Source organism: Plecotus auritus (assembly GCF_963455305.1).
Source record: "Plecotus auritus genome assembly, chromosome: 3".
NCBI classification, from domain to species: domain Eukaryota; kingdom Metazoa; phylum Chordata; class Mammalia; order Chiroptera; family Vespertilionidae; genus Plecotus; species Plecotus auritus.
Window position 1 is genome coordinate 163,884,249 of NC_137772.1, and position 26,062 is coordinate 163,910,310.

The 26,062-nt window shown below is 40.1% G+C and overlaps 1 protein-coding gene across 2 annotated transcripts; it reads right to left on the reverse strand.

Moving 5' to 3' along the window:
- Positions 1-395: 395 nt before the first annotated feature.
- Positions 396-18,543, reverse strand: RXYLT1 (ribitol xylosyltransferase 1). Of its 2 annotated transcripts, XM_080661024.1 has the most exons (6): positions 18,226-18,543; positions 17,185-17,340; positions 12,488-12,590; positions 6,736-7,050; positions 4,164-4,334; positions 396-825 (listed from the first exon to the last, which is right to left on the reverse strand). In XM_080661024.1, exons 1-6 carry the CDS (start codon positions 18,392-18,394, stop codon positions 408-410), a joined length of 1,332 nt encoding a protein of 443 aa, XP_080517150.1. In that variant the 5' UTR covers positions 18,395-18,543; the 3' UTR covers positions 396-407. The 2 variants fall into 2 exon arrangements, with proteins under 2 accessions (XP_080517150.1, XP_080517151.1); XM_080661025.1 differs by lacking the exons at positions 12,488-12,590; positions 18,226-18,543 and having other exon boundaries at positions 17,185-17,300.
- Positions 18,544-26,062: the final 7,519 nt, after the last annotated feature.

A 26,062-nucleotide genomic window follows, 5' to 3' on the forward strand; every position in this document is an offset into this window, starting at 1 on the left:
AGACACAGAGCAATTAGGTGGCTTCCTCAAGGTCCCCAGACAGGTGCAGAGGCAAGGTTTTAACTCAGGTTGTCTGACTCCAAAGCCCAGTGTTTCCACTTCACAACGCTGCTCTTCTAGCGTGGGTTTAATGGGTGAGAAGAGTTAATAAATACTGAGTCCATCATCTTTATGAAAGTGAGCTGAAGAACATTTCAGCTTCATTTTCAGGAGTGGCCCAGCAAGGGAGCACTTGGTCAAGCGTGACAGACATAATCTAGGGTCTACAAGGGCACCTTGAAGAACATTTATAAACACAGTCACACAAACACAAACACACACACACACACACACACACACACACACACACACACAATGTTAGAAATCATTTAAAAAATCAGATCTTGGCTCAAAAAGATAATTAATAGTTAACCTTTATTGTTCATTAAAAATGAACTTTCTAAAATATTAGTAAATTTCATTTTTAGCTCTGTTTTGAAGTGTTGATACCAGTGCAGTAACATTTTTCTTCTTTGAATTTTTTCTTGTAAAGTCATAGTTTTCTCTTTTTCTAGAACAGCAGGAAGTTCCTTCCAGTTCTTAAGAAAGATAAAGGGAGCGCCCATGGACTTGAGTAACTGCAGAGGAGCATTCTGGGAAACAGAAGTATTTCCACAGCTGCCAGCTGTCATGACATCTTCCACCACAGGAACGGAGCCATAGGAGCAAGCCTCATATATTCTATAACATTCCGTGTTTACTCCTACTGGGCACAGTGTGAGGTCGCTCTGAAGCAAAGCTTCTTGATAATTCTTAAGGCTTTCATTTGTTTCCTGAGGCTGCCACCTGGAAAAATCAGAAAAACAGCTGTAGTTTTCACTTTACTAAGCATATCTTTTGTGGGGGAGGGGGGGAAAGGTTTTACTTAAAAAAAAAAAAGTTTTTATTGATTTTTATAGAGAGAGGAAGGGAGAGGGATAGAGAGATAGAAACAACAATGAGAGAGAAACATCGATAGGCTGCCTCCTGCATACCCCTACTGGGGATTGAGCCTGCGACCTGGGCATGTGCCCTGATCTAGAATAGAACCAGTGACCTCTAGGTTCACTGAGCCACACCAACTGGGTGATTTTACCTTTTAATGTCAGTTATAGGCAATGGTAAACTATTATAGAAATGACAGGCAGAACAGATAAAGAAAATCTTGCCCAAATAGATTTCTTGAAAATATTTAAGAATTTGAAACGTTTACAGCTACACATTTTTAAAATCCAGTGGTCATCATAAAATTTCTGAATGAATGTTAATTCAGCCAATATTTTCTGACTGCCAAGGTCCTCTCTCTCTCTCTACCTCACCTTCCTAATTCTTGGCCCTTGGAGCTTATAATCTAGATCTAGTGATAGAGACAGGTAGCAACCATGTCAAGTCAGTGAACTACTTAGGTGTTAAATGCTGTGAGGAAAAATGAAGCAGAGTGAGGGAGGAGTTTCTGAGGGGGCAGTGTTGCCATTTTAAATAGGTGATCAGGGGCATGTCTCATTACAGGGGCACCTGAGCATGGAGCTGGAGGTGAAGGAGCAAAACATGCAAATATCTGGGGGAGAACAGAGTGCAAAGAAAGTATAAAGGCCACGAGACAGCGTGTGTGTGGCATGTTCAATGAACACAAGGAAGCCGGGGTGGCTATGGGGGAAGGATGAGGTCAGAGAATCCTGTCTTGCAGGTATGAATCAGAGGGGTGACTGACCTGACCTGTGTTGTATCAGAATCAATCTGGCTGTTGTATTAAGAACAGACTATCCAGAGGCAAGGGTAGAAGCTGAGAGGCCAATTCAAAAGCTAGATGTTCTCTCCTGACTGTTCCTATGTTCTCAGTAAAATGAGCAATGGGGTCATAAGGTATGTGTGGTTTGGAAGAGAGAACAAGTTACGAAACTTCCTCTTGGAGAGTGGAAGAATACAGAGACAAGGGAAATGGATGATTGTTGGACACTTGAGGGTCTAGGGCATATATTAAAAGTGAGATTGATTGGCTGCTTCCTCCAAGTATTTGGTTGCATGGGTATAGGTTTGGTGCAGAGCAATCATAGTCAATATCTAACCATGATTGACTATGACATTTAAGTGGGGTAAAGAAGAAAGTAAAGGTATGAGGTGAGCAAAGGACACTGAAAAGGGAGTAGGAACCATGGGTTGTAAGTCCCAGCTAAACTGTAGGAGATTATTACAGAGAATGAGCTGGCCTGATGGGAAATGGTGGTTACGGAGAGAGATGCTGGAACTTGAGATCATGGAGAAGCAGCAGTATGTGTAGGATAAGGTCTAGGAAAGGACCTTGATAGTGAACAGCTGAGGTCACGTGGAGACCAGATCATGGAGGACAGGAGGTAAAAGAAAGAACTGCAAGACCAAGGTGATGGAAGGACCATCCATGTAGATTTGGGAGTCACCAAAAGTGAGACTGGAGTAATGTCAGAGAGAGTGCCAGGAACTAAACTCTTCAAAGAATTAAGGAGATAAACCCAAAGGTCAGACTATGACTTCAAAGAGTAAAAGTAATGGATGGTTTTGTCTGCCGGCATGAGATTCAAAATTGGAGGTTTTAAGGAGGGAAAGGGGAGAATGGTCTGGAAGCAGCAATGGGAAGCAAGGAGGACGCCGTCTTGACCTCCTGGCCCAATGGTATGAGAAGAATTACAAGGATAATTTGATTCCCACCATAAACTTTTGCCATTTTACACTACCCTCACTCATTCCATTCCAGGCACACAGTCCCTTGTTCCTCAACCACGGTAAGCATGGCTCCGCCTTAGGCCCTTCACATTCGCCCTCCCTCAGCCTGAACTACTCTTCTCCCAAACAGACACAAGGCTCATCCTGTACCTTCTTCATGGCTGAGCTTAAATGTGACCTTCTAGCTAGTGCTTCCTTTGGCCACTCTAAACCAGCAAATTCTCCACTCCTGATTCCCCACCCTCTCTACATCGCTTCTCTGCTCAACTTTTTTTTTTAACATGGCATTTCTCATCTTTTGACCCATAATATATTTTACTGGTTTGTGTCCTCCAATAAGCATCTAAGTCCTAAGAGGGCACCTGTGACTATTTTATTCATTGCTGTATCCCTCATGGCTAAAACAGCTTTTGGCACATAGCAGTTGCTTGATAAACACTTGTTGACTGAATGGATATGTTGTGGTTACACAAATAATGGAATTAGGAGTTATGCTTTCTAGAAGAGAGTATCTGCTACAATGAATGCATTTCTAGCTCTAGAATGACATTCATTCCTTGGTGACTCTGCTTCATACACGCAAAACTCCATTTGATCTTTTTTTTTTTTTTAATATATTTTTATTGATTTCAGAGAGGAAGGGAGAGGAAAAAAGAGAGAGAAACATCAATGATGAGAGAGAATCATTGATCGGTGGCCTCCTGCATGTCCCCTAATGGGGATCAAGCCTGCAACCCAGGCATGTGCCCTTGACCAGAATTGAACCTGGGACCCTTCAGTCTGCAGGCTGACGCTCCATCCACTGAGCCAAACCAGCTAGGGCCCATTTGATCTTTTAAAAACAAAATGAGTAATTCCAAAATTTCTTCTTTCACTCCACGAACACCTGTTTTATAATTACCAGGTAAAACAATGGAAGAAAGTCAACCCTATTAAATCAATGTGTGCATCCATCCATCCACTGCCCCTTTATCCTGGCCTACTCTATGCAAGGTCCAGTTAGATCTGGGGATCTGAAGAACAGTAAGCAGCCCCTGTCCTTGGGTGCTGTCAGGTTCCTGAGGTGGGAGGAGTGCTCCAGGCCAATAATGGAACACTGAGCTGGTCTGCAGAACACCTCAGGGATGACCTAAGACCTTATTGGCACATTCCCTATTCCCTGTGTGTCAAGTCTGCCTAACAAATATCATTGAGGAAACCCAAACAATTGATATTACATATGACAGTTACTAGTATTCTTCTTCAAGATGAACTATAGCTATAGGAGATCCTCCCTGTTTTAAACGTATACAACCCAAGTTCTTCATAGCTTCAATTACCAATATATCTCCAAGGGAAAGACAAATATAAGTGGAGTTAACCCTGTCTCTTTGGAAACCTGTGTTGCCACATAAAGCAAATCTCAGACAGGAGAACAACATGAATAAATCAAGAAACACAGAACTTACTGTTCTCTTACTGAGACCCAACAGAGCTTATCAATTCCACCTTGTTTCAAAATGTTCATGAGTGCTTGTCTGGATGAATTTTCATAAATAGTTCCTAGGAAATTACATAAGTAGGGCCTTTCATTATACAGCATTGACCAACTTGCCTCCACCACAGGGAAATTCCTGTACCTATAAAAACAAGTACACGTGAATTAACTGAGTTAACAATATATGACAACAGAACTGGCACAATTTCCATAACCCAACATCTTAGCATGATGATATAGAAAGAAGAGATTTAGAATGCCTTTCTAAACCCACATTGTTATTTTCCATGCTTACTTTTAAAAAGTCCTTAACTCTACTGACTTAAAAAAAAGAGTCTCACAATGACATCTTTTACAAAATTGCAATAGAGACTGTGGGCCAAAGGGCTTTGTTTTTTATATTCTTCAACTTCTATTACACATCTGTAGCTGTAAGGCAGGTTGAACTCAAGACCTTAGAAGTATAAATAATCTTTTATGTTCATAATGATCATGATTTTTTTTTTAAAATATATTTTATTGATAGTTTACAGAGAGAGGAAGGGAGAGGGATAGAGAGCTAGAAACATCGATGAGAGAGAAACATCGATCAGCTGCCTCTTGCACACCTCCCACTGGGGATGTGCCCGCAACCAAGGTACATGCCCTTGACCGGAATCGAACCCGGGACCCTCCAGTCCGCAGGCCGACGCTCTATCCACTGAGCCAATCCGGTTTCGGCCATAATGATCATGATTTAATGAGTGCTTTAGCCAGGTGATAGAACACATATTGCTAGAGCAAAGAGCTCCCATTTCGAAAGCTTTAGGTAGATTAAAAACAAAACAAAACAAAAAACACACAAAAAAACTTGTGTGCCATACAGGAGAGACCTATTGCAACTGGTCCATTTGGAAGTAACAGAAATCAAACTGTGTGCCTGAAATACAACCTTCACGTATGAGCAAAGCTTTATATAACAGTCTACAACAGGTTTCTCAACCTCAGCATTTCTGCCATTTGGGGATAGACACTTATTTGTCGCGGAAGCTGTCTTCTACATTGTAGGGTACATCCCTGGCCTCTCTCTGTTCACCACATGTCAGTATCACCTCTCTTCCCTCCCCTGTAACAACCCAAAAGATTTCCAGACATTGCCAAATGTCTCCTGGGGTGGGGGGAAGGGGGCAAAACTGCCTCTGGTTGAGAACCACTGATTTAAAACAGAGATACTGGCCTAGTTCAACATTATCAGAATTACAGAGATTTCATCCCATACCGTATTAATAAGTTAGCATTACTGTGAAAAAGCAATTTTTCTTGGGCTTCAAAACATTTTATAAATATAGGCTCTACTCAAGGGATAGATTTTTCAGATCTATCCCTTGGCTATACTTAATATAACCTTTTTGTCTGATCCTACCCCAAATCTATTGAATCAGAATACACTAGTGGTAAGCTAGGGATTCTGCCTTATTAATGTGCTTCTCTGGTGATATTCGTGTAGCCAACTAGGCAGCAGTCTAAGGCCACATCTCGTATAATAAATATTTGACTCAGACATCATGTTAGTGAACTTTTTCATAATTCACGCACTCAGCAATGATTTACTAAGTGCCTATTTTGTGCAGGCTCTGTTTTAGCTCTGCAGATAAAGTAGTGAGAAAAAAACAAGAGACAAAAATCCCTGCTACTGGGAAGTTTATGTATAGTAGCAACTCATCTTAAAGCCAACTTACCTTTAATTAAAAAAAAAAAAACCCTCTATTAACAGAAAGATAAAAAAATAAGTGTTTTCATGTTTTGTTTTGTTTTAACTGATTTCAGAGAGAGGAAGGGAAAGGATGAGAGGGATAGAAACATCAATGATGAGAGAGAATCACTGACTGGCTGCCTCCTGCATGCTCCCTACTGGGGATCAACCCAACAACCTGCGCATGTGCCCTGACCAGGAATTGAACCATGACCTCCTGGCTCATGGGTCAATGCTCAACCACTGAGCCACACAGGCTGGGCAAGTTTTCCATTTTAAAGAGTTTATATATGACATACTGAGAAACCTTAGTTATTAATTTTTCTTCTTAATAGAAACGTGTGCAAATTCAACCAGTCTTAGTGGCAGATCTGAGCATATTATGATTCTTCCAAGCCCAAGGATACAGTGTGCTCCTGATTTAATATTGCCTTTAAAGAAAAGTAGTTTGGTTGCTTTAAACACTATTAATTATAGAGATTCTACAATAATGGCTTTAAGGGGGTCTGTTTTTCTGCCATCCTCTGCTAAACCTCTCTTTAAGGAACTATTGATAAACTTAAAAATTCATCCCATGCCTTGTGATTTTGAAACACAAAAATGTAATTCGCCTGCCTTCCTCATAAAAGGTGAAAATACTCTAAAAACATTACTGTTGTTGAAACAGGAGACCGAACCATATTTTTTTCCCATGGAAAAATTGTACCTGGCTTCAATGATCTTAAAATAACTACATTTATTGCAAATCTAAAACACAATCACCCTGGTTCTGAAATTCAGGTCTTAAAGTCTAGAAACATTTTGTACTTACGTTGCTACTCCTAAAGGCCACTGAAAAACATCCATGTCATTAATCCAAGGACTGTCATATATGATGAAAAGCAGCTCCACAAAGCCTCCATTTCTTTTGAGGAATTGGTTGATCCATTCATTGTTACAATGTTCATTTCCAAGCAAAACAACAGCAACATGCTGGAGTTTTTGAGTTTGTACTAAATTTTGTACATAAAGTAACCACTGGGTGGCATAAAAGACCTTTGCTTTTTCTCTTCCATTTAAAATGAGTACCACATTATTCACATCGACGGAGAAGTAGCCCGGAACTACAGCTGGACCAGTGATGAAGCTGTAACAACAAAAACAAGACACAAAGGAAAAAGAGAACAACCAGAAATTTTAAATCATTTTATATAAAATCTATAAATTGAATGTTCCTATGAAAGCTTGCACTCACTGTGATGAGTAATGAGCTCACTGCCTTCTTACAGTAGCAATATCTGGAAATTCTAAAAAAATAGGATCAGACATATTTTATTCTATCATGATCTTTGGAAATGAGTTCAACTTTTTAATAAGTGACAGATGCTTATTGAAAATATTAGAATTGAATATTGATAACGAGTTAGCATCTGGCTTTTGTCTTATCAAATGAGTAGAAATTTCTATATATACTATGATAATGCCTGCACATGGAAATTACAGGATTTGGAAGGGAGTCTTTTGGGGATAAGCAAAGGCCATGATGAGCAAAAATAAGATTTCTCCTTAGAAATTAAAACTAAAGTTGCCTGAAGATTTCAAACCATAAATCAACATATGATGGATATGAGTAGAGATAGGCAAAGTTCCTTCAAGAGACAGAATGGATCCAAGGCTAACTTGTAACCTACTTGAATATATTAATGTAAAGAATATATCAATAAGGTATTTGTGGGGAGGTACATGATGGAGAAATAGTAGACAGTAATGGAAGCACAGAAAAAGTAGAACTGAAAGGGAGGGAGATGTTGCAGTAGCTATTTAAGTATTTTACAAGACTTCTATAGTGATTATTATGTGCCAGAGACTATACATCTTTTTTTTTTTTAAAATATATTTTTTTATTGATCTCAGAGAGGATGGGAGAGGGAGAGAGAGAGACAGAAACGACGAGAGAGAATCATTGATCAGCTGCCTCCTGCACTCCCCCTACTGGGGATTAAGCCCACAACCTGGGCACGTGCCCTTGACTGGAATCGAACCTGGGATCCTTCAGTCCACAGGCTGACTGCTCTATTCACTGAGCCAAACCGGCTGGGGCGACTATACATCTTTTAATGCATTTAATCTTCAAAGCAATCTGGTGAAGTAGAAACTACTATTTGCCTTATTTTAAACTTAAAGAAATCCAGGCACAGAGAGAAGAAACCTGCCCAATGTCAGATAGCTAATAATAGGTAAAGCTGGAATTTGAACTGAGATATTTTGACTGCAAAGTCTATGCACTTACAACTCAATCACACGGCTCCACTGCCCAGAGGTGACAGGGCTTCATGAGGCTGACTCAGAAGTTCAGTGTGCCCTACACGTATTCATGTATTCATATGCTGAGACAGACTATGTTATTGATTCATTGGTGAATAATGAGTCACTTATTTCCTTCTGAAACACATAGAGTTTGGAAGTGATAACATTGTAATTAGTCTAGCCCTATCTAATAAAAGAGTAGTATGCAAATTAACCATCACTCTGCTACACCCACAAGCCATGCCCACCAGCCAATCAGGAGTGAATATGCAAATAAACCCAACCAAGATGGCTACGGCCACAGAGAGCAGGAGGGAGGCTTGGGTTTCCCCGGCAATGGAGGAAGCCAAGCTTTCCACCTGCCCTTGCCCGCCTAGGCCTCCACTCAAGGCTACAAAGTTTCAATGATAGAAGATACATAAACCCAAACAGAAATGGCGGCAGCCACGGATCTGGAAAGAGCAGGAGGCTAAGGTTGCCCCCAGCGATGGAGGAAGCCAAGCTTTCCGCACCCCCTGGCCGGCCCAGGCCTCCACTTAAGGCTACAAAGTTTCAATTATAGAAGATACATAAACCCCCCAAAAAATGGCTGCCGCCATGGAGCAAGCAGAAGGCTTGGCTCCGCTCCAGGCTACAAAGTTTCAATTATAGAAGATAAATAAACCCCAGATCCCAGGGCCTCCGCTTGGGTCACCAGGGGGCATGGCCTGCCTGCAAACCACCACAGGCCCCTCGCCCAGGCTGCCTCACGCCCCAAGGGAACACCCACCCTGATCCGGGACACCCTTCAGGGCAAACCAGCTGGCCCCCACCCATGCACCAGGCCTCTATCCTATCTAATAAAAGAGTAATATGCAGATTGACCATCACTCCAACACACAAGATGGCTGCCCCCATGTGGACACAAGATGGCCGCCAGAAGATGGCCAGCAGGGGAGGGCTGTTGGGAGGAAGCAGGCCTGCAAGGGAGGGCAGTTGTGGGTGATCAAGCCTGCAAGGGAGGGCAGTTAGGGGTGACCAGGCCTGCAGGGGAGAGCAGTTAGGTGTGACCAGGCCTGCAGGGGAGGGCAGTTAGGGGTGACCAGGCTGGCAGGGGAGGGCAGTTAGGGGCAAACAGGCTGGCAGGGGAGCAGTTAGGCATCAATCAGGCTGGCAGGGGAGTGGTTGGGGGGTGATCAGGCTGGCAGGCAGAAGCAGTTTGGGGCAATCAGGAAGGCAGGCTGGCGAGCAGTTGGGAGCCAGCAGTCCTGGATTGTGAGAGGGATGTCCGACTGCCCATTTAGACGGGCAGTAGGACATCCCTCGAGGGGTCCCAGATTGGAGAGGGTGCAGGCTGGGCTGAGGGACACACACTCCCGTGCACAATTTCGTGCACCGGGCCTCTAGTTATTAATAATGTGAAAGGAGCAAAGGGAAGGCCAAATATTATAGGGATGTCATTTTGGCAGCTTCGCCATGAAGCTACAACTTTACACTTCCCAGGGGTCCAACAAAGGGAAGAATAGACACATGCCCAGTAAAGCTGGGGGACTAGCAAAGATGCTTACTGTCACATCTGGGAACAGAGGTCATTGGCCAGAGTGGGCGTGGCCACTGCAAGTATGGGAAAGTTTGGGATGCTTAATTCCCTGAAGGAAGTTCTCTCTCTTGGTTCCTCTTATGCTCTTGATTGATCGTGGCTTGTGGGGCTTTCACTCCTGCTTCCTCCATTCGCCCACATGGCCCATGGCCTTGTGGGCCCTCACATACAATGGACTAATGAACTATAACTAGCCTGATGCTGAAGTGGACCCGGCTGCAACATGGAATGGAAACTCTGGATACTGGCTTTGCTTTTAGCTCTACTGAAACCCCAGCTGCACATCTTCAATGACTGGATGAAAGAAAATGGGTCTTTGGAAACCCAGGAATGCAATTCCACGCAAATAAAAATCACTCATCCTCCTGTGCGAGTCTCAGAAAATTCTTTTTCTTGAGATATCGTAAGGACTCCACCTCCAGCATCCAGTGGGGAAGGGGATACCCCAATTCCCCAATAACAGAAGTACTGCCCATTGTTAAATCCCATATTTTGATTTCATATTTAATTGGGTATCAACTGTGGCTTGTCTATATGGAAAGAATGTGCTGGTCAAATCAATACAAGCATGTGGACTGGCAGTTCTAGTTCCATTCTGAGTTACCTGGTATCCTGGACTACATTTTTGGTGCCTACGAACTGGTAAGAATCAGCATTCATGAGCCTGATCAACCCTGGAACACTAATGATATCCTTTCTACTTCTGCCTCAGAATTGTTGTGAGGCTAAAAGTAAATGACATAAGCTCTTTGTAAACGAAAAGATTTATGTAAACAAACTATATTACACATATTTACAAGTAACCTGATAGTACTTAGAAACGCTTTCCATTTATTTCTCAAAGGTGACCCATCACTTCAGATGTACTTTTGGTCAAATAAGGATGAATGTGTTGAGACATTTAAGATATAACTCCTGTAGCTCAATTCAACTCAAAACTTGCAATTCCATAAAAGTTTATGAATTTAGCAAAATAAGCCAGACCAAAAAACTTAAAAACGATATGATTTCACTCATATGTGGGATATAAACTGAAAGCTACAAATGAACAAACAAGAAAAACAAACAAAAACTCAGACACAGACAACATATGGTGGTTAACAGAGGGAAGGGCATAGTAAAGAATAATGGGGGTCAAATGTATGGTGAGAGAAGATGATTTTACTCTGGATGGTGGGCACACAATGCAATATACAGATCGTGTATTATAGAAATGTGTACTTGAAACCTACATAATCTTATTAGCCAATGTCACATCAACAAATTTAATAAAAAAAGAAAAAAAGTTTATTAATTCTGGATAAAAAAATTAGGTATACTACTTTTCATGAGCCTAAAATTTGAATAACTTGTTTTTAAAAATCTGCCATAGTAATGAAGTTCTTTGAATACATGTTCTCTTAAATCCTAAGAGAAAATAGCATTGCTATTTGATCATAATATAAAATGTCAGGTAAAAATTTCAGAAGGGAAGATTTTCTTTTGGGAATTAATGCTGTTTGCTCAAATCCTTTGCTATCATTATAGTAACAGTATATAATAACTTCTCTAAGAATTTTAAAGACTTTTTCTGAAAATTCTGTATATTATGGGTAGAACTATTACACTAATACTGATAACACATTTACTTTTTAAAATACCAAATATTTGATTTACATGCATAATACTAATTTACTTTCAAACACCCAAATTCAGCTGTTGTAAATTTAGGACTATATATATATATATATATAATAAACTCTTGAATGGGATTAGATCAATTGAAGCTAGGAGATGAAAAGAAAAATAATCATTACCAATGATGATATGAAAAACCTGTTTACAGCCCTAGCTGGTTTGGCTCAGTGGATAGAGCGTCCACCTGTGGACTGAAGGGCCATGGGATCAATCCAGTCAAAGGTATGTGTCTGGGTTGCAGGCTTGATCCCCAGTAGGAGGCGTGCAGGAGGCAGCCAAAAAATGATTCTCTCTCATCATTGATGTCTATCTCTCTCTCCCTCTCCCTTCCGATCTGCAATCAATAAAAATATATTTAAAAAACAACAAACAAAAACCTATTTACTTTTCAAGAATGATTACTTTGAAAAGATTCATGCAATGAAATTGCTTTCCAAGTGTATATAAAATAAAAAAAGAAAAAAGAATGCACTGAAAATTCAATTAGAAATGAGATTAATTATAATTTTTCCTCTTGATTTCTCTAAGAAATGGAATCCTAATAGAAAACAGAATCTTTGGTTAAAAATTTTCCCCTAATAATATCATTTTTACAGGAAATAAGCATTTTAAAATAATTATTTTTATTTTTTATTTCAATAAAAAGCAATATCTAACAGAAAATAGCATTCTTTCATATGATAAAATTATCATAATTTTTCTAAATTAAATCTTAAGTCAATTAAAAATCTTTAGAAAATATGCAGTTATAATTAAAAGTTTTATAAAAATAAAAGCTCAAAAATGTCTTAAAAATACAATGATTTTATTGAATGTAAAAAACAGATTTTTAGTATTTGCAGTAAAGTTCATAGGTCGATGCTCAACCACTGAGCCACGCTGATTGGGTGAGATTTCTCTATTCTTAACAAGTTGAAATGGAAATATTTTCTATGATATAGTTTCCTCTTATTTTTGTTCTAGTATTTACATAAAACATTGTATGGCAAACCAGCAAAGGTTAATGTTGTAAAATTAATACCTGTAATGTGTTCTTCCTACAATTGAATTTCCTTCTCTCCATTGAGCGGTCACATCAGTAGGATCAAGTATGCCTTCAAAAATATGCTCCCAGAGATACAAACCTAGTAATTACATAAACAAAACCATTTACTGTCTGACCTACTCTGGTATGTGGAATAAGCATAAGTTCTGCTCTTCTATATCATTTGATTAGGAAAATAGATTTTTGGTAATAGGTTATAGCAGCTATAGGAAACTAGAGATTATGTAGTTATATATGAGTACCTGTAAATGGAGTATAATGTAACAAATATTTAAAATTCTGGAAGTGGCTTTGGAATTAGGTAATGGAAAGAAGCTGAAAGGATTTTGAGGAGTATGATTTAAAAAAAGCCTAGATTAAATTGCCTTGAACAAATTGTAGGCAGAAATATGGATGTTACTGACTCTGCTAGCGAGAACTCAGAAAAAGTTGGGAGCACTGTAGGAAAAAAACCTATCATTTTAGGGGATACCTAAATCATAAACAGACTGTTGGTAGAAATATGTACGTTAAAAGAGCTGTTGGTGAGGGTTCAGGAAATGAGTAACATGCTATTAAAAACTAGAGAAAAGTAGACAACCATTTGTTATATAGTCATATACCACATAACATTTCAATCAACGATGGACTGCATATTGGATGGAGTCTGAATGCATAATAATCTGGCCACTCAGTATATGTGTGTGTGTGTGTGTGTGTATATACATATACATACATATACATACATATACATATATATATATATATATATATATATATATATATATATATATATATATATATATTAGAGGCCCGGTGCATGAATTGGGGTGGGGTCTGGCCAGGGGGAGGGGACATGGGTGGTTGGCCGGCCTGCCTGCTGGTCGAACTCCTGGTCAAGGGGACAATTTGCATATTAGCCTTTTATTATATAGGATATACACTGAGTGGCCAGATTATTATGCGTTCAGAGATCATAATAATCTGGCCACTCAGTGTATATACTAGGTGTACCAGTTAATAATGCAGATTTTGTGATCCAAAGAAAACACGATAATTTCAAGAGAAACATCAAAAATGTTTCATTCAAAGTAATGTCCATCACTAACTACACATTTCCCCATCTTTCAGGTAATTTGTGGATACCATCCCAATAGAACTTTTCTTGTTTTGAGGTAAACCATTCAGAGACCCAATTTCCACTTCTTCGTACGTTTTGAAGTGCTGCTCAGAAAGTGCATGTGCCATTGATCAGAACAAGTGGTAATCTGAAGGAGCAAGGTCTGGTGAATATGGCGAGTGGGTTAATACTTCCCAGGCAAGATCTTTTAACGTGTCTTTAGCTGGTTTTGAAGTGTGTGATGGTGCGTCATCATGAAGCAAAATTACTTTGCTGTGTCTTCTGGAACATTCTGGTCGTTTCACAATCAAATCGTGGTTCAAATTGATTATTTGTTGTTGGTAGCGATCAGTATTAATGGTTTCACCTGGTTTTAGAAGCTCATAATACACCACACCTTCCTGATCCCACCAAATGCAGAGCATTGCCTTCTTTCTGAAGCGATTTGGTCTTGCAGTTGATGTTGATGGTTGACCTGGATCAACCCATGATTTTGTGCATTTGGGATTCTCAAAATAAATCCACTTTTCATCGCCAGTCACAATTAGATGCAAAAAAAACTTTCTTTCGTACTGTTGAAGCAACATTTTACTGGTGACTTCGGTTTTCCATTTGTCTTTTGTTCAGTTGATGTGGCACCCATTTCCTTCCTTTAAAATCTTTCCCATTGCTTATAAATGATCGGAAATTGTTTCCTGAGCAACGTTTAATCTTTCTGCAATTTGTTTTTGAGTTTGACACGCATCTTCATCCAATAATGTTGTAATTGTTGGTCTTCAAACTTTTTCGGTTGACCTGGCCGTTTTTTGTCTTTCACATAGAAATCATCACTTTTAAAGCATTTAAACCAGCGTTCACAAGTATCTTGAGATGGAGCATGTTCACCATAAGCTTCCCGAAGTATTCAGCAGCACTTTTCTTCAAAATAAAGTAATGAATTATAACTTCCCGCAAATACTTTTTTGGCATGAAATTCGACATTTTTAAGTGTAAAAATATCTATGATGTTAACACCTTCAGCAAATTTGACATATGAAGTTTTGAAGCTTGCTGTCAATACAACAAAATAGCATACATATCAAATCACATATATATCAACATATATGTGACTCCATCTATTGAAAAAAATCCGCCTTATTAACCAGTACACCTGGTAAAAGCGTAAGCGACCGAAAGACTGAACAACTGGTTGGACCAGTTGCTATGATGCGCACTGACCACCAGGGGGCAGATGCTCAACACAGGAGCTGCCCCTTGGTGGTCAGTGCGCTCCCACAGCCAACTTGCCGTGGCCGGCCAATCTCCCGTGGTCCTTCTCCCTGGCTGGCTGGCCCCAATTGGCCCAGATTGGGACTGGGTGAGACGGCCCCGATAGCCAGCCAGGCTAAGGAACCCCACCCATGCACGACTTTGTGCACCAGGCCTCTAGTAAGATTATAATGGAGCTAAAAAATTCCTATGCCTAGCAATGTCATCAAGTCATAGTACAATGCATTACTCACGAATTTGTGGTGATGCTGGTGTAAACAAACTTACTGTGCTGCTAGTCATAGAAAAGTATAGCACATCTATTTACAGTAGTGGGATATACCATCTAGGTTTAAGTAAGTATACTCTATGATGTTTACACAAGGATGAAATAACTTAATGGCATTTCTTAGAACGTATCCCTTTGTTAAGTGGCACATTACGTATAGCAGCAGGAAGCTTAGCTGAGTTGTGTCCTGCAGTTATGTGAAAGCAGAACTTGTAAACAATAAATTTGGATAGTTAGCTGAAGAGATTTCTAAGCACAATGTTGATGCTGTGGCTCGGTTTCTTCTTATTGATTATAGTAAAACATGAGAGGAAAGAGAGATTGAGGGAAAAACTGTTAAGTAAAAATGAACCAGGACTTGAGGATTTAGGAAATTCTCAGCCTACGCAGATTGCAAAAGAAGTGAAAATTTAGGAGATTCACTGTCAGAAAAGAATGCTCTTGAGAGAAGGCCAAGGATATGACTTGATATATTTAAGCTAGAGCCTCAGAATATAAAAGATCATCCTATTTAGTCATACAGAGGGCTCTTTGAAAATATTAGATGCATAATTTATGGATCTCCTTCAGTAATCTTAGCAGAAACCAGAAATGGAGATGGGGTTGTCCAGGAAAAAACCTGTGGAGGAGCTCTTTTCTAATGCAGCAAGTCCTCTGACATACACAGGAGACCCACAAGGTTCTTGAAAATGTTATATCAGCAGAAACACTGGCAGCTTGGACGAAAAGAGACTCAGAGAAGTTGAAATGAAAGGAGGCGGCTGGAATTCCAAAATCCTATCTTCAAGAAACAGACTGTAAAACTACTGATCTGAAAACACTTGCTAACCTTCATGAAAAAGGGAGCTGCAAGGCCAGAAGCAAAGCTTGAGCCACAGATTATTCCCAGGCCTTGAAACTAATGGAGTTTTCCTGGTTGAATTTCAAAATTGTTTGGACCAGTGACTCAATATTACTACCATTTTCTCCCTTTTTAAATGGGAATATCTATAACTGGTATGCTATTACTGTACCTGGGGAATAGGTTGATGAAAGTAAAATTTGATAAAACACATCTGCTACTTTGTGCTTATTAGATTAAAAATGAAAAGTCTGGAAATATGAAAACTTGTTAAGATGTAGATTTAACTAAAAACTAGAATGAGAAAATGTTTATTAAAAAGAAAAAATTAATATTACAGATTTTATAAAGAAAAAAAATTGTTAGAACTTGATTGGAGGCCTGGTTCTGGGTACCTGAAATTTAAAGATCAGTAGTAATCTTGCATGTATATTTGCATGTAAGTGTGAATGAATTTATGAAACAACATGGGGCAGGCTTTGTCCTCTGTTTACTTTCCTCTCATCTGGCATTTCTATCCATATCCCTTACTGTACATATAAATCCAGCTCAGGTTTAAAGGCCAAATAAAGTACCTTTTAAATCATGAAATTCTTTCTGAATCTTCTAAGAATGGAGGGTTCCATACTCTAATTGAGCATAATATATAACTTGGAATGCTAGGCTCTCATGGTACTCAGAGCAAAATGCTTCTGTGGGCAATCAAGGTTAATCAGCTGCATACTATATCCCTTTCTTGGACATTGACAATGAATATCGGCCTATGAAAGGCTCTGAGAAATAAAAAAAGAACCTGGTTTAACTTTGTTTAGTTCAACGTTTCCCAAACTTGTTTGGTCATCAAGGGCAGTGGCCACAACTTGTACTTGTGTATCAAGTATTGATAAACATAGATTCATAAAAATTCAGTTGAAACAGGCATTTAACTATATTGCTTACATGACCCATTCTTTGTATCTACAAATCAACCTGTGTTCAACTAAAGACCAACAATAGAATGAGTGCATGTATTTACACAGATATTGCCTAACAGAAAGGAGATATAAAATACTGAAAAAAACCCTGAAAAAATGCATCATGATACCTTTAACAAATGAAGAAATAAACTATAAATGTATTAAAATGAATTGAATTTAATATTAATAAGGTACATTTTCTGATGCTTTTTAATGTCTTGGCTCTACACATTAACTTACCAATGGCAGCTTTGCCCCAGATTTGTACTTGGAAGTCTGTTTTCCCTTTCAGGGATTTGTTTAATATTTGGAGACTAGTTTTGAATCTGTGTTGTTGCTCATTTTTTTCATCTCCTTCCCAAGGATTCCATTCTTCACTTCCCAAAGTAGATTGTTCTGTGTTTTAAAAACAGTAGCAGTGTTTATTAGTAAGGTAGAGCTGCAGTTGTAGCTAAATTCAAGCCAAATTAGATGTTAGAAACTTCTAATTTCATCCTAACTTCAGCTTTTCAAAGAGGTGAACTAAATTTGAACTGGTTAAACATACTCATTACAAAAAGGAAATTAGAATCTAATTTCTATCAATCCTTTATTATGAAAGATCTTAACAGATAAAAGTTTAACCCAAAACACAAAATTATCACTCCCAAACAAAAACCTTCTAAAATAAGTGGGCAATATGTATCAAGTTACAAGTTTAACTTTTGCAACTCTTGATTGTATATACGTAGCCTATACATAAAAACTTGACTTCGAATATAGTGTCCAGCACTTTTACATACTCTTGTGCAAAATTCTGAAAAAAAGGGGAGAGATGAATGTCTGTCTGACCCTGGCACAGGTCAACATACAACCCAGGGGACCAGGATTTGGAGGTAAAGCGCCCTGGCCTTCGGAAATCACCGCATGGGTAGAGAAGGCTCCTGGTTTCATTAAGGAAACAGATGCATTGAGCCCAGCGGCATTCCCGAGAATCTGGCACACTGTGACAGCGTCTTGGATATTTAAGAAGTTTTAAAGGTGTGCGGGTCTGTCGGGTTTGAGGGTGGCAATTGGGGACAGCGTGTGGGATTCCGACGGGACTGAGGTCTTAGTGCGCCCTCCAACCCGCGCCCAGGGCCGGCGAAGGAGAGCTGCAGGAAAAGCGCAGGCGGGGCCCGGGCGATCCTAGACCCGGAGCGGGATCCCGGCCTCGCGGCGTGGCTCCGCCCGGCCCCCACCGCCCCGTAACCCCGCGTCGGGGCGCGCAGCCGGGACAGAGGCCACTGCTCCGGGTCCTACCTCGGCCGCGCCCCTCCCGCGCTGGGGCCGCCCCCTTCCGGAGGCCCCGCAAAGATGCGGCCGGGGCCCGGCGGCGGCGCCCGAAAAAGACGTGGTAGGCGGCGTAAAGAGAGAAGAGGCAGTACAAGGCGATGAGAAACGAGCACAGCCGCTTCCGCGTCAGCCGCATCCCACTTAGGCTTCCTGCCAGGCCACCGCCGCCCAGGACGGGGGCCGAGGAGATGCCGCCACTCAGGGCCGCGGCCCGAGCGGCCTCCGACGCAGGCCCAGGCCCAGAACCACCAGCACCTGCGGCCCGCGGCCCTGACGCCCCGCCCAGGCCCCGCCCATAGCCCCTCCCTCCCGCCTGCGTCCGAGCCCGGCTCAGGTCCCGCCCTCAGCCCCCCTACCGTGTCTCCCAAGCCCCGCCTATAGCTTTCCGCCCCGCCCTCGTACAGGCCCCGCCCCTTCGGGGCCCTGAGACCCTCCAACGTTTATACCTGAATTGGGCTTTGGAAGATCGCCCATTCCCCCACTTGACCTCTGCAGTGCATCCACTGTGCCTTACAACCCTGCTTACCTTCCCCTGGACATAAAGACAGCACCCACCATGGTCCTTGAAGGCCACGGGAAGGCACAGATCATGTCAATTTTGAACATGTAATCCCCAGAGTTTAGCATAGAGCCTGCAGCAATGACAGATGAATGAATATAATGTTCATTAAAAAAATTAAATGGTGATAGAGGCAAACATTGTGAATGTGATTAATGCCACTAAGAAATGGTTAGAATGGCGAACTTTATGATATATATCTTACCATATATAAAGATACTTTTAAAAGTCAACTTTTATTCTTATGATGTGACTTGAAAGCACATAGGTGTGCAATCTTGTCAAATAGAGGTAGTCAAATTGAATGTTGCCAATGAACTTTCTATGTCAAGCCTTGTGAAGTTGGGCTACAATTTTTTTGCCAATTGTGTCCAGTATTGTTCAACTTGAAGGCAGTCTTGGTAGCCAGGGAGCAAGTGGGACAGGTGTGGAGTAGGCCATCAGAGCCTTCAGTTGCTATGCCCTGACTGATTCAACTCTCTGCCCTGATGCAAAATCCTTAATTTTTTTGGATAAAGTTTCCATACCCTCCATTAACAAAAATTTACTTTTCCAAAGTGACATTATAGATAATTGTTTTTTGTTTTTTTATTTTTTTTATTAATTTATTTTTTTAATTGTTTGAAGTATTACAAATAGTAGTACATATGTCTCTTTTTTCCCCATTGACCTCCCCCAGCCTCTCCTTCCCCCCAGTACATGCCTTTACCTGCCCCCCCCCAGTGTCTTATATCCATTGGTTATGCTTATATGCATGCGTACAAGTCCTTCAGTTGATCTTACAGCCCCCTCCCCAAACCTCCTCTGCCTTCCCGCTGTAGTTTGACAGTCTGTTCAATGCTTCTTTGCCTCTGTATCTATTTTTTTCCCCTTTTCTTTCCTTTAAAAAATCTTGCCTCTGCAGACTAGAAATAAACGTATAATAACAAAAAATGTTTGAGTACCAATTTCAATGTCCAACAGTTCTGAGTCCCCGTTTCAATGTCAAACAGTTCCTTAAGTGTACATGTCAGCAATGATAGATAATTTGATAAGGAAAATTTTATGACTGGAAGGAAATTTAAGTTCAGAGAGGTGAGGTGACTTGACCCAAACTGCGTACTTTGTTAGTGACTGTGCTGCATCTGTTCTTAGTTCTGTGTTCTTGACATTTTATAGTAGCTGGGTTCTTGTTCCTCATCTCATCCTGTGTTTTGTTGTTGTTTGTTTGCTTAACAATATCAGATACTGATAATCAGATATTACATATTTGGTAAAATTTTCTTCCCTGTCTACAAAAAGAAAAAAGAGCTATCAATCATTAGGGTCTGTTATTGATAAGTTCTGACGCCTTCAGTTTGTTGTCTGAAAACAGTACACATTTACTAGAAGTTCACAAGTACAAATTTCTTGGGATACCTGGCCAAAATTCTTTCCTAAGTTTATCAAGGTTTCAGTAATACTCAAGAAATGTGTTAACCACTTTGAAAGATTTTCCATAGCGTAGCCAGGAACCTTTGTTTCAAACTCTTTGTTAGCTACTTTCAGTAGGGGTTGGCCATCTAACAACCAATAAGTCATTAACTATAGCTCTATTAAATTTATAAAAATCATTCTAATAAGATACATTTTTCTTTTCTATGTAAGTATGATGGTGACAAAAATAAGTAAAGAAACTACAGAAATTTATTGACATTGGGAAATAGTAAGCAAATTGTAATTTTTTTTAAATACATATTTTTATTGATTTCAGAGAGGAGGAGGAGAGGGAGAGAAGGAGAGAAACCTCGATGATGACAGAGAATCATTGATTGGCTGCCTCCTCCACACCCACTACCGGAGATCGAGCCTGCAACCCAGGCATGTGTCCTAAGCAGGAATCAAACTGTGACCTCCTGGTTCATAGGTCAATGCTCAACCACTGAGCAACACTGGCTGGGCAGAGTTTATTCTTATATTATTTGTTAATTATTGTATTAGTTATTTGTATTATAACTATCAACTTATTTTGCCCACCCTTGTATACATACTGTAACAGCTGATAGCTCAATTTTGAAAATGATATGTATTTTAATAAACACTGCTTTTATAATTATTCAAAGTGTGTGTATACATTTTTTGGACACCCTATATATACACTTTCCTGGTTTTGCCTACCCAGGCAAATCTAGCTTAGCTACTTGGTCCTGGAAATAATTGTTCCTGGAGGTTAAGATTGTAACCCAATTAAAATAGCTTACTTATCAAGAACTTGCTTCAAGATCCTAGTGTCACTGTGTTAATCCATCTAACACTATTATGTAATAAATTTTAACCAATCCCAACCAGTTCCCTGCCCTTCAAGACTCACCTCAAAATCACCTAGCCCAGGACCTAAAACCCTATCTGCATCTTGTCTTGAGTTTCCTCTTCTGAGACATTACTCAGTCTCTACCAAGGTTGTGTCCTTCCTCACTGCAGCAACTCTCACAATTTTTATTGATGAATAGTTTTCATTGGTATTCTTTTTGGGAACTCAAACCTTACAAACACGGTTATCATCACTGTTGGTATTTGTTATATTTGAATGTTTGTAACTTGTTCTTGTGATTTCATTGGGTAAAGGTCGGTATTTTTTTCCTGAGGCAGTTTCATTTGTCCTGGGTAAAGGACAAGTGAAAATTGCCCTGGCCAAAACCGGTTTGGCTCAGTGGATAGAGCGTCGGCCTGCGGACTGAAGGGTCCCAGGTTCGATTCCGGTCAAGGGCATGTACCTTGGTTGCGGGCACATCCCCAGTAGGAGGTGTGCAGGAGGCAGCTGATCGATGTTTCTCTCTCATCGATGTTTCTAGCTCTCTATCCCTCTCCCTTCCTCTCTGTAAAATATCAATAAAATATATTTTAAAAAAAGAAAAAAAAATTGCCCTGAATTGTGAAAGTGTCTTTAGAGGGTGAGTTTTGTTTTTAATTGAGTTTTAATAGAGTAGGACCTCTTTTCCTTTCATTTTATTGAAGTATAACATGTAATGGATATATTTCTTAAAGTATATAAAACATAATCTTCCTATAAAAGGACAATAAGTATACAGCTTCATATATTTTCAGAAAGTGAACCCCTTTCTGTAATTCTCACTGAAATCAACAAACAACATCACCAACACCTTAGAAGCTAGCTTTGAGCCCTATTTCAGTCAATACCATCCCCATCTTGCACAAGAGTAATCACCATCCTGTCTTTTTTTTTTTCCTTTTAGGATTAGAGTTAAATTCAGAGATTAGGTTTAAGGTTAGATTTAGGTTAGATTAGGGTTATGTGTAGGGAGGGTTAGGTTTAGGAATAGGTTCAAGGTCTGGGTTACTGTAGTTTTATACTATCATGTCTTTTAACACTGTTGATTAGGTCTGTTTTTATATAAACTTTATATCGTTTTCTGAATCGCGTCTTTCATTCAACATTGCCTTTGTGAGGTTCACCCATATTTGTGTGTGGTGCTGTTATTGATCATTCTCATTGCTCTATTTCAATGTGAGAAAATATCACAATATTTTTATCTGGATTTAATTTAATATTATTTTTAGTCTTTGGTTCTGGTTCCAAGCAAGGCTTTTACATTTGGATCTCACATATTAGTATGTGACTATAGCAGGCTTTAGATTTTTACTTTTCTGGGTAACTTCGTTTTTCTTCCAAGTTTCTGAGCAGCCAATAAGCTAATTACAGCTTTCTAGGACTAATGGGCAGAATTTCACATTTTTTTCTATAGCTAAGACAGACTGAAATTCTAGATTTTGTTCTACTCCTTTGCTTCACACAGGACTGAAATTGTATCTCCTGTTCTGTAGAAACATGTCTGATATATATTAGTTAAAACTACTCTCTCTTCATTGTGAAAGAGAGTATTAAATTACCCTCTTTAACACATTTACTTATTTTTTATTTAAACTATTTTCTCTGAATTGATATTTCACTCTCAGCTTTCTTTTTGTTTACAATTTAAATAGTCTATTCCTTACTTTTACCTTTTTTGGTTTTATTTTACTTTAGGTTTGTTTCTTAGGTACCATATAGTTGGTTTTTACTTTTTAACTAGTATTTACCTCTCCTTATGGGACCTTAAACCTCTTCTGTATGCGGCGATCATTGCTGTATGTAGTATTCTGCTATATTTTGTTAAGCTTTATATCTTCTGTGCATCTTTACACTTTTATTTATTTATTTATTTATTTATTTATTTTTAATAAATCTTTATTCAGATTATTACAATTATTTCTCCTTTTTCCCCCCATAGCTCCCCTCCACCCATTTCCCACCCCACCTTCTGCCCTTACCTCCCTCCAACTGTCCTCATCCATAGGTGTATGATTTTTGTCCAGTCTCTTCATGAACCCCCCATACCCCTTTCCCCCTGAGAATTATCACTCCACTCCCTTTCTATGCCCTTGATTCTATTATATTCACCAGATTATTCTGTTCCTCAGGTTTTTAATTCACTTGATTTTTAGGTTCACTTGTTGATAGATATGTATTTGTTGTTCATAATTTTTATCTTTACCTTTTTCTTCTTCTTCCTCATCTTAAAGAATACCTTTCAGCATTTCACATAATACTGGTTTGGTGGTGATGAACTCCTTCAGCTTTTTCTTATCTGTGAAGCTCTTTATCTGCCCTTCAATTCTGAATGATAGCTTTGCTGGGTAGAGTAATCTTGGTTGTAGGTTCTTGCTATTCATCACATTGAAAATTTCTTGCCACTCCCTTCTGGCCTGCATAGTTTCTGTTGAGAAGTCAGCTGACAGTCGTATGGGTGCTCCCTTGTAGGTAACTAACTGTTTTTCTCTTGCTGCTTTTAATATTCTCTCTTTGTCTTTTGCTCTTGGCATTTTAATTATGATGTGTCTTGGTGTGGTCCTCTTTGGATTCCTTTTGTTTGGGGTTCTGTGGGCTTCCTGGACTTGTAAGTCTATTTCTTTCACCAGGTGGGGGAAGTTTTCGGTCATTATTTCTTCAAATAGGTTTTCAGTATCTTGCTCTCTCTCTTCTTCTGGCACCCCCATAATTCTGATGTTGGTACGCTTGAAGTTGTCCCAGAGTCTTCTTACATTATCTTCAACTTTTTGGATTTTTTTTTTTTTGCTTTTTGCTTTTTCGGTTGAGTGTTTTTTGCTTCTTTGTATTTCAATTCTTTGACTTGATTTTTGTGTTCCTCTTGTCTGTTTTTGGGTCTCTGTATAATATTTTTTATTTCAGTCAGTGTATGTTTAATTTCTAGTTGGTCCTTTTCCATATCTTCGAGGGTCTCATTATATTTATTGGCCTTTTCTAGGATATTCTTGAAAAGCCTTATAACCGTGGTTTTGAATTCTATATCCAATCGTTTGTTTTCCTCCATTTCTTTAGTTTGTGATCTGATTCTTTGATGCCGCATTTTCATTGCTTCCCTGAGTTGGTAAGGTAGATTTGTGTGCTAGGTTTCCAATATGGCCCAGTGGGTCTGCCTCCCCAGTTAACCTGAGGTGGACACTCTTGGTGCACCCCTTTGTGGACTGTGTGTACAGCCTTGTTGTAATTAAGTCTTTATTGTTGTTGGTATCACTGGGAAGAATTGACCTCCAGGCCAGTTGGCTGTAAGGATCAGCTGTGTCTATGCGGGGAGAAGCCCGGTGCTGGAGACAGCCTTATAGGATTAGACTTGCCAAATTGCAATAGCCTCTGTGCTCAGCTTGGATGGGGTGGAGTCTCAGTCTTGGCTTCCCATCAGCCTTGCCCTTGCGCACATGTGCGCGCCTTCAGACCTCTGCCTTTCCCAGCTCGAGTCTCCGCCTGAGAGTCCAGACTCCCCCCACAAGAGCGTGGGTCCCCAGGGGCTCGCCTGGAACTGGGGTTCACTGCAGTCAGAACTGGGGCTCAGTGCAGTCAGGAGCCTCTGACTCCCTTCCACTAGGGAAAGCCTGTGGCAACCTCCACAGCCTTTGTGCGCACTGGCACATGCGCGCCTTCAGACTTCTGCCTTTCCCAGCTCCCGAGTCTCTGCCCGAGAGTCCAGACTCACCCCGTAAGAGCGTGGGTCTCCAGGGGCTCGCCCGGAACTGGGGTTCAGTGCAGTCAGAACTGGGGTTCAGTGCGGTCGGGGGCTTCCTTCCCCCTTCCTCCAGATAAAGTCAGCCAGGCTCTCAGCTGCCCTTCCTCTCTGCACGCACAAAGACCCTTTGCCGTACCTCCAATTCTCTGTGAGCTTTTCTCTTTCCTTCCAGTTGTAGAATTTTCACTCAGCCAGCCTTCCTGTGGTTCTGGATGGTGTCCGTTCTGTCTTTTAGTTGTAGTTTTGAAATTGTTGTGCGAGGCAGCAGTTTAGGTGTTTACCTATGCCGCCATCTTGGTTTCTCCATCTTTACACTTTAAAAAAAAATATTTTGCTGCCTGGTGGTGTGGCTCAGAGGTTGAATGTCAACCTATGAACTAGGAGATCTCAGGTTTGATTCCCGTTCAGGTCACATGCCCAGCTTGCAGGCTTGATCCTCAGTGTGGGATGTGCAGGAGACTGCTGATCAATGATTCTCTTTAATCATTGATGTTTCCATCTCTCCCTCTCTCTGAAATGAATAAAAGTATATAAAAATATTTTGCTATATGAATTTTTTGTTTTAAAAATCATGTTTTATTGATTTCAGAGAGAGAGAGAGATAGAAATATCAATGAAGGGATGTGGGAGAGAGAGAAAGAGAGAAACATCAATTGGTTACCTCCTATATGCACCCAACTGGGGATGGAAACCACAACTTTGGTATGTGTCTTAACTTTGACTGGGAATTGAACAGGTGACCTTTTGGTGCACAGGACACCATCCAACCAATGAAGCCACATTGGCCAGGGCTATATGTATTTTTTTTTAATTTGCTTTTGTCTTCTCCAGTGGTTTGGGAGGAATTCTGCAACTATTTTAATTAATTTTATAATAGTTTTTGTAAGTTTTTTTAAATAGCACTTTTTTATTTTTATTGATTTCAGAGAGGAAGGTAGAGAGAGAGAGAAATGGAAACATCAATGATGAGAAGGAATCATTGATCGGCTGCCTCCTGTAGGATTGAGCCTGCAACCCGGGCATGTGCCGAAATTGAACCTAGGACCCTTTAGTCCGCAGGCCGATGTTCTATCCACTGAGCCAAACCAGCTAGGGATGTAAGTTTTCTTTTAGTGAAAAGAACTTTTAGTCTATATTTCTCCAATTATTAAAGCAAAACAATAAAATATATGTTTTGGTATATTTTGATATTTTTTTTCCCTAGTCT

Coding starts and splice junctions, on each gene's coding strand:
- RXYLT1 (XM_080661024.1), bottom strand. CDS start 18,394: ATGCGGCTGACGCGGAAGCGGCTGTGCTCGTTTCTCATCGCCTTGTAC. Junction 12,591..17,184: donor CTGGGGCAAAGCTGCCATTG/GTAAGTTAATGT, acceptor TGTAATTACTAG/GTTTGTATCTCTGGGAGCAT. Junction 826..4,163: donor TGGGTCTCAGTAAGAGAACA/GTAAGTTCTGTG, acceptor TGATTTTTCCAG/GTGGCAGCCTCAGGAAACAA.